We start from the raw sequence: 8804 nt of genomic DNA on the forward strand, positions 1-8804 counted from the left end.
GAATTTCATCTTTTTACCTAACAGGAGTAAAAATAAAAGATTTTATAAAAATCTTATCTCTCTCATGTGGATCCCATTTTTGACATTCTTTTTCCTAAAGTTCTTATCTCAATGAGTACTACAATTCTTGATAGTTTCATTTTATCTACTTCTTTTCATGTTTATTTTTAGTTCATTCCACCTCATTTTAGTTAATATCTATGCATATTTTCCCTTTTTGTTATTTTTCACCATTATCGGGTACTTTCTAGTCTTTTGAGCTTAATTGCAGGATTTACCGAAGACTTTTCGACATGGAGGTATGGAAGGAGTGTGGGACCATTGTCGGCTTGCGGTTTGCTTGTGGACTTGAAGTGGTGTGATTGGGTTTGTTGTCAACATGAACAAGAAAGCAAGTTGGGCTTAATTTTTGGATAAAGAATAATCATGAAGTGAAGAGGAATCGAGCTATGGAAGATTAAAGGAGCAATTGAACATCTTGGAAGAGTTTGGAAGGCTTAATTGGGCTCTCAAGAACTTGCAGAAATGGGCTGGATCCTGGGTGAGAAGAGTAAACTAGTACTGCCAATTAAATGGGCAAAAGAGCCCATTCAGCGAGACCCACATGGTCCGCGTGGATCCACAAACAGTCTTCATGGATCGTCCTGTGAAGAATCCAGATTTTTGCTATGAGCCTCTATTTGGGGAAAGTTGGTAGGATCCTTTTGGCCAACTTTTAGATCCTTATTTGGGACACTTTTTACTGGAGTTTTTGAGGTAGAGAAGGGAGAACACAAGGAAGAACAACACACTTTTGCTCTCTAGAAGGTTTTGAAGACTTGGAAGCTTGGAGTATTTTTTCTTTCATCTTTGCATCTTGAACAATGTTTGGTACCTCTAAACCACTTTGCATTTCTTTCATTTTGGCCATGCTTGGTTAGATTTATGTTTGGTTGATTAGGGTTTAACCTATGGATGATTAGTTGCTTTGAAGACTTCATATTATCTTGTGTTTCAAATTTATGAAAATGTTTTCTAGTCAAACATCTTCTTGTGTTTATTTGTCTTTGATCATGAGCTTTGATGAATGAATGCTCATTTTGTTGACTAATTTCTTGGTTAAGTAATGGACCCTCAAATTAGTAAGCAACTAATGGTTTCTATGTTTCTTTTCATTTCATTTAAACCATGGAAATGTTTTCTCCATAATGATAATGTAAGCATTTGATTATCTTTTGGACTTGGTGACTCTTAAAACTTAAAGCTATTGATTTTCACAAGATTATATACTTCATTGGTTTTGTGACTTTAATTAAGGGAATACGTTTTGAGCTCCTCTAACCATTTTAATAACAAAGAAGAGTTAAGGTAATTTGTGATTATGAATTGCTATAGGCAAGTTAAAGTAATTCACAAGTGTTGTTCCATTTAGTCTAGTGATAAGTCAACTATGTCATCCATGTGGTGTATTCCAAAATCAACCAACTTTACTTCATTTAACTTAAACCAAATCATCTACTTGTTTATTTTCCATCTGTACATTCTAGCATAGTTTTAATTTTCTCAAACAATCAAAAAGACTTACCCCCCCCCCCCCATATTACTTTTATTTTGTTTTACAAGTATTTGGACAAGTGATTTTCATAGAGATATAAATTGAACCAATCTCCGTGGATACGATCCCTTTACCGCTATACACTATTTTGGTGTGTAATATTTAGGGTATTTATTTTGTCGACCTCGACAACGACCAAATTTTGGCGTCATTTCCGGGGATTAGTTTATTTTTAATCAATTTGTTTATCTATGCCCAGATCTCAACGTACAGGTGATTTGATTTATAACCCAAAAATTGAAAAAGAAGCAGGGCGTTTGGCGAAGGAAAAGAGAATAGAACGTGGTCAACTTCAAATCCTCACGGGGACCCGGAGCTTGAAACCGCTTCCTCTAGTGACATTGAACCCGATGTTATCCCCGATCCTCGCCAAGAAATTCCCGAAACACGACCCCTACCACAAAATCCACCCATCATAAATCCAATTGCAATGGTGGACGGAGAAGAAGCTCCCGAAAGAACCTTGAGACAGTTGATGGAAACCGATGTTACACAAACTCCAACCGATATCAATTACCCCATTTTGGAAGGAAGTTTGGAATTGAAGTCAGGTTTAGTTCATCACCTTCCAACTTTTCATGGATTGGAGAATGAAGACCCTCATAAGCACTTGAAGATGTTCCATATTATTTGCACTTGTATAAAGGCAGAAGGGTCAACCGATGACCAAATCAAATTAAGGGCATTCCCCTTTTCATTGGCCGATAGAGCAAAGGATTGGTTATTTTATCTTCCCCCGGGGTCAATCAACTCATGGACCGATATGGCAAGAGCTTTTATTGATAAGTTCTATCCCTCTTCAAGGGTCTCAAGTATTAGAAATGAGATTTGTGGAGTCCGCCAATGTCAAAATTAGACTTTCCATGATTATTGGGAGAGGTTCAAAAACTTATGCTATAGTTGTCCACAACACCAAATTCTGGAACAACTCATCATTCAACACTTTTATGACAGATAATTACTGATGGAGAGAAGACTAGTTGATGCCTCAAGTGGTGGATATATCTTTAGAAAAATTCCACAACAAAGAAGACAACTCTTTAACACCATAGCTGCAAACTCTCAAAACTTTGGCCCACGCCAAGACATGAAGAGGGAAACACAACAAAAAGTAAACGAAGTGGGGACATCGAACCTAGAGTCTCAAATCAAAGATTTAACATCCGTTGTCCAAAAGTTAGCCATGGGACAAACTCCACAAGTGATGGTTTGTGGAATATATGCAACATTGGTACATCCTACGAATATGTGCCCCATCCTTCAAGAAGATGTGAAACATGTAAATGCCACGGGAGAGTTCCAAAACTACCATAACAAACCATATGGTTACCAAAATGTATACAGTTCAAGTTGGAAGCCAAATCCCAATATGAGCTACAATCCAAGACCATTGGCTCAAAATGCATTGGTTAGACCTTCCTACCCACCACAACAACCCCATTACCAACACCCACAACCTCACTATCAACCCAAACCACACCCTCCATATCACCACCAAAAACCACCTCAATCCCAACCAAGTATCTCCGGAATGTCTCTTGAAGACATTGTCAAATCTCTTGCCACTAGTATCCAACAATTCCAAAAAGAGACAAGAACTAGTATCTTCAACCTTGAAGCACAAATAGGAGATATAGTTACATCTATAAGCAAGTTTACCATCTCAAACCAAAAAGAATCCTAATGTCAATGTGGGGACCTTGAGAAGTGGTAAGCAAACCAGAGAAGGTAGTTCAAAGAAGAAGTCAAGGGAAGATGATGAAGAAATAGAGATCACTCCTATTGAGGATCTTATTGTCAAGAATGATGCATAAGCCGTGTTTCCAAAGAAAGTAACCCCTCTAGTGACACCGGTATCCACCCAACCACCATTCCCCTCCCGACTTGCAACCTCAAAGTAGAGTACGGAGGAGAAGGAGATCTTGGACACCTTCCGAAAGATGGAGGTAAACATTTCATTACTTGATGCAATCAAACAAATCCCTAGACATGCAAAGTGTTTGAAAGAACTTTGCACCAACAAGAGAAAATTGAAGGGAAATGAAAAGATTTCAATGAACGAAAATGCATCTGTGGTTTTACAAAGAAAACTTCCACCTAAATGTAAAGATCCGGGAATGTTTACGATTCCATGAAAGATAGGGGATGTCACTTTTAGTAGTTTCATGCTTGATCTTGGTGCTTCTATTAATGTCATGCCCTATTCGGTATACGAATCATTAAATGTTGGCCCTGTAAATGAAACCGGTGTCATAATTTCACTTGCGGATAAATCAAGTGTTTTTCCTAGAGGTGTTTTAGAAGACACTTTGGTGCAAGTGGATCAGTTGGTCTTCCCAATGAATTTCTGTGTGATTGCTTTAGAGGAACAAGTTTCCTCCAAATCAGCTCTAATTTTGCTTGGAAGACCGTTTTTATGGTGAAACAATAAGCTTTAATATTTGTGATGCTATGAGATATCCTAGTGATGTTTCATCCTTACGCTTTGTTGATGTTGTTGAACCACTAACCCAAAAATTGTTTGAGTTGTCTAATGGTGACATATTGGAGATGATTTTAAGAAAAGGACTTGATCGTGGGAAACTAGCCAAGAAATTAAAGCTCTGCTCCCTAGATCTGGAAGTTGAAAGGTTGGTTAACAATTTGGAGGTCAAGAAAACTACCCAATTCAATGTGAAACAAAATGAGTTACCTCGAACTCATATGAGATTGCCACCTTCCCTTGTTCAACTGTCGGAATTGGAACTAAAAGTCCTACCTCAACACTTGAAGTATGCATACTTGGGAAAGAATGAGACTCTTCTGGTTATCATTTCCACTCACCTAACCAAATTTGAAGAAGAGCAACTCCTTAAGGTGTTGAAGGAACATAAAGAAGCAATGGTTTGGACAATTGCGGATATCAATGGATTGAGCCCCTCCACTTGTATGCACATAATTTTAATGGAGGATGAATGCAAGCCAAGTAGGGATGCACAAAGAAGATTAAATCCATGAATGATGGAAGTGGTCAAGAAAGAGATATTAAAGCTCCTTGATGCAGGGATGATCTATCCAATCTCGGATAGCAAGTGGGTGATCCCGGTGCAAGTAGTTCCGAAGAAAATGGGGATCACGGTGGTCGAGAACAACAAAGGTATGATGGTCCCCACCCGTGTGCAAAACGGGGGGAGAGTATGTATTGACTACCAAAAACTCAATGCAAGCACAATAAAATATCATTTTCCATTGCCTTTTATTGACTTAATGTTAGAAATGTTGGCCGGGAAGTCTCATTATTGTTGTTTAGACGGGTATGCTAGTTTTCACCAAATCCCGGTAGCACCGGAAGACCAAGAAAAGACAAGTTTTACATGCCCATATGTCACTTTTGCATACCGGAGAATGCGATTTGGATTGTGTAATGCCTCGGACACTTTCCATTTTTTTATGGTTAGTATTTTCCCAGAATATGTTGAGAAAATAATTGAAGTTTTCATGGATGATTTTACGGTATATGCCAAATTATTTTAAGACTGTTTGAGCAATCTCACCAAAATTTTGAAAAGATGCATTGAAACGAATTTGGTTTTAAATTTTGAAAAATGTCATTTTATGGTGAGTCAAGGTCTTACTTTGGGTCACACTGTGTCAAAGAAAGGAATCGAGGTTGATAAAGCAAAAATTGATGTTATTCAAAGCTTACCTTACCCGACTTGTGTTCGGGAAGTTCGTTCTTTTTTAGGTCATGTGGGTTTCTACCAAAGGTTCATCAAATACTTTTCGAAAATAAAAAGACCAATGTGCCAACTGTTGTAAAAGGATGTTGATTTCGGGTTCAATGTGGTGTGCAAATAATCTTTTGACAATCTCAAGGAGTTGCTTACATCCACCTCCATCATGCAAGCACCAAATTGGGATCTCCATTTTGAGATCATGTGTGATGCAAGCAACTATGCTGTAGGTACCTTTTTGGGTCAAAAGTCAAAAGAACGGAAGAGCCTCCCATGTGATCTACTATGCATCAAGAACACTAGACAATGCTCAAAGCAACTACTCTACCACGGAGAAGTTTTGGCAATATCTACTTGGCACCAAAGTTATTGTATATTCGGATCATGCAGCTCTCAGGTACTTGATGACGAAGAAAGATGTGTAACATCCCGTTATTTTCTGTTTGTAAAGTCAACTCTAGTCAACCAAAGTCAAACAAAAGTCAACTAAAGTCCTTTTATTGTTTGGGTTTTTATTTAGGTTATGATAATAACCTTTATTTGAAAAAATCCTTATAATATCCATGGTTGAATTTAGAAGGAAAATGTTTGAAAACCGAGAAACTTCGCATACTATTCATTGCCTCGGACCGCAAACACTTCGGGCCGCAAAGAGCTTACGGCCGTACACTCTTCAGACCGTAAACTCCTCGCAGCCGTAAACGAGGCTTCGGCCGTAAACATCTTGCCGACTTCGGACCACAAACTCCTCGGCCGTAAACCCTCGCACATATATATAGAATTCCTTCATTTTTCACCATTTCTCACACTTTCAACCCAAGAAACTCGATTTCTCTCTCAACTATCATCAAGATTTACACCTTGATCTTCAAATAAGTAAGTGTTTCTTCCATTTATTAGTTGATACCTTGCTTAATATAGTGATACCCTATGATTTCATCCATGAAATCATCTCTTTTGGCTAGATCACCAAGAACACCAAGAACACACACTAGTTCTTTAGACCGTGAATACCCAATTCAAGCTTCAAAACGTAAGTATCCTTCCGTATACTAGTTATTCTATAGAAGTTCATAACTTACAACCTTGAAACAATCAATTCCAAGAACAATAAGAGTTTATGACCATGAGCATCTCCCTTGGTCGTAAACTCCTATGAAGAACACCACAGGCCGTAAACTCCTATGAAGAACACCATAGGCCGTAAACTCCATTGGGCCGTACACTCCATGGTCGTAAACACCTTTGTGTGGCCTTAAACTCCTTTAGAGCAATCACATGTGATTGTAACACTTAAATTCAAGTGTTTTCTAGTCCCTAAAGTCGGTTTCTATCATAATTAGTTGTTATAAACACTAATTATATCCATATTTGTATCATTATATGCTTAATAGGATCTGTTGTGTTCAAGACTTCACTTAACACTTAGCATCCTACACCGATCTTACATTTGAATAACTTACATCAAGTGAGTTCATACCCCCGTATTTTCATAGTTTTTACTGTTTTAAGGGGGGGGGGGGGAATACAAGTCTAACACAAATATTTTGTGTTATAAACAAATGGTTTCAATATTTTATTAAAATGAATTTCAGTTATCATCAAATCAAATGATTTTCAATGTTCGTTTCAAAATGACATCAAGTCACCAAAAATGAATTTCAAAATATCAAACTTCTTTTAAATGTTTTATTAAACTTATATTTCTCCCAAAAATCATACTAGTATATATATATTTATATAAATAAGATTTAAAAGGCTTATGACTGATAACCCACTTTGGTTCCTTTTCCTTGTTTGGATGTGGGATTACAAGTATCAGTTATTTGTCCAAGTGTCATTTAAACTTTTACTTATATATATTTGTATATGTATACAAGCGTAAAAGTTAGTTTATTAAGTTCAATTACCCTTTGTAACATGTTGAGCAAGGGATTACATACATGAATACTCAGTATCAATGCAGAAAGTACATATAAATTATAATAGGTATAATTTATGATTCACAGAACATTAATTCACGATTTAAGTATACTAGAGTACATTGTTTTACAAGAACAAAAGTTTAATTCAAAGCTATTCAAGGATATACATTTTTCAGATACATGTCAAGAATACTAATTCAAGAACATACTATCAATCATTTATTTCAGAATGATCGGGTTTTCATAACTATTATACATGTAACGTTTATATGCTTTTATGAGACAAGTAGTTCAGGTTGTTTAATTCATTTTAAACAACATAGTCAAAGTCCTAACATTATAACCAGAATCTCCAGCAGGGGATCGAAACAATATGTGTATAGATCTATATTGGGATTGACAACCCCGCATTCGGACTGCTAGCTACAGTCAGGTATACACGCCTGTGAGTGACAAATTGTTATCAACAGCTTTCAACACATTCATAGCGTTGGGTCAGGCCATCTAGTCAGTATGATTATAATAACTCATTAAAGATATTAACAATACGTTAGTGTATAATTAACTAAACTTAAGTACATTTTCAAAGTACTAGTTTACAAAATACAGTTTATAGTATTTCATTACAGTTTACAATAACATTTGATAAAATCAGACATACTCACAGATACAAGCTTACAAAAGGATTACAAATACAGTACATTGGTTTACAAATAGAACAGTTTTATGTAACAAAAACTACTTTTCATATACAGCAGAAAATATAGGATTTTCTGGAAACAGTTTACTTGTTTAAGAAACAGAAAACATTCTTACAAAACAGATATACTTATGCACTCACTCAACTTTTGTTGATACTCTCTTTTCAAATTACTTGTATTCTCAGGTTACCAGTAGACAGGTACACCCCGAGCTTTTGAGAAGATAGAGCTATTTATGTCTTGTCTTCTTCTTTTGTACAACTATTTAGTTTCAGAATAAAATGTTGAAATACATGTAAACATTTATACTTTTTAAATACAATGGTTGTTTGTACTCTGATTACTATAATGCATGTGTTGTGATACTACAAATGAAGCCCTCCACCTCCGGACTTTTCCGCCGTCTTGTTTGGATGTGTGACAGATTGGTATCAGAGCATTGTTTATAGTGAACTCAGTACATCAATCCATAAAAGATATACAAACTATAAATACATTTGGGGCTAAGAGCTCTGACTACAAGTGTACTTTTTAAAAATTTAAGTATTTTTACAAGAAGTATACTAACCTCATACCTACAAGTACAATATCACAATCATAAGAACTTAAAAGTATTTGGATGTTGAACATTACAGTCAAACCTGGGCAGTTATGTAATCATATATGGGATTAATATAGCCTGATCAACTATATTGATTTGAGATATGACCAACATGTGTTTGGGAGTGATAGTGGTGTTGCGACATGTCTAAAACTTACAAGTCAGATATATTCAGAAGAATTCTAGAACAGAACATAAAGATTAAAATACTATAGGGGTATTTTAGGCACTACATACTAAAAACAAACATGTGAAAACAATAGAACAATT

At 36.2% G+C, this 8804-nt stretch overlaps 1 protein-coding gene across 1 annotated transcript; it reads left to right on the top strand.

Annotated features, from left to right (window-relative positions):
- The first annotated feature begins 3534 nt into the window (after window positions 1–3534).
- Window positions 3535–4017, top strand: LOC145158025 (uncharacterized). Its single transcript, XM_079076986.1, has 2 exons — window positions 3535–3669; window positions 3733–4017. Exons 1-2 carry the CDS (start codon window positions 3535–3537, stop codon window positions 4015–4017), a joined length of 420 nt encoding a protein of 139 aa, XP_078933112.1.
- Window positions 4018–8804: the final 4787 nt, after the last annotated feature.

This window comes from Lactuca virosa, chromosome 2, assembly GCF_052849685.1.
Source record: "Lactuca virosa cultivar CGN04683 chromosome 2, Lactuca_virosa_CGN04683_v6, whole genome shotgun sequence".
In the NCBI taxonomy this organism is placed as follows: domain Eukaryota; kingdom Viridiplantae; phylum Streptophyta; class Magnoliopsida; order Asterales; family Asteraceae; genus Lactuca; species Lactuca virosa.

Coding starts and splice junctions, on each gene's coding strand:
- LOC145158025 (XM_079076986.1), top strand. CDS start 3,535: ATGGAGGTAAACATTTCATTACTTGATGCAATCAAACAAATCCCTAGA. Junction 3,670..3,732: donor TGAACGAAAATGCATCTGTG/GTTTTACAAAGA, acceptor ATTCCATGAAAG/ATAGGGGATGTCACTTTTAG.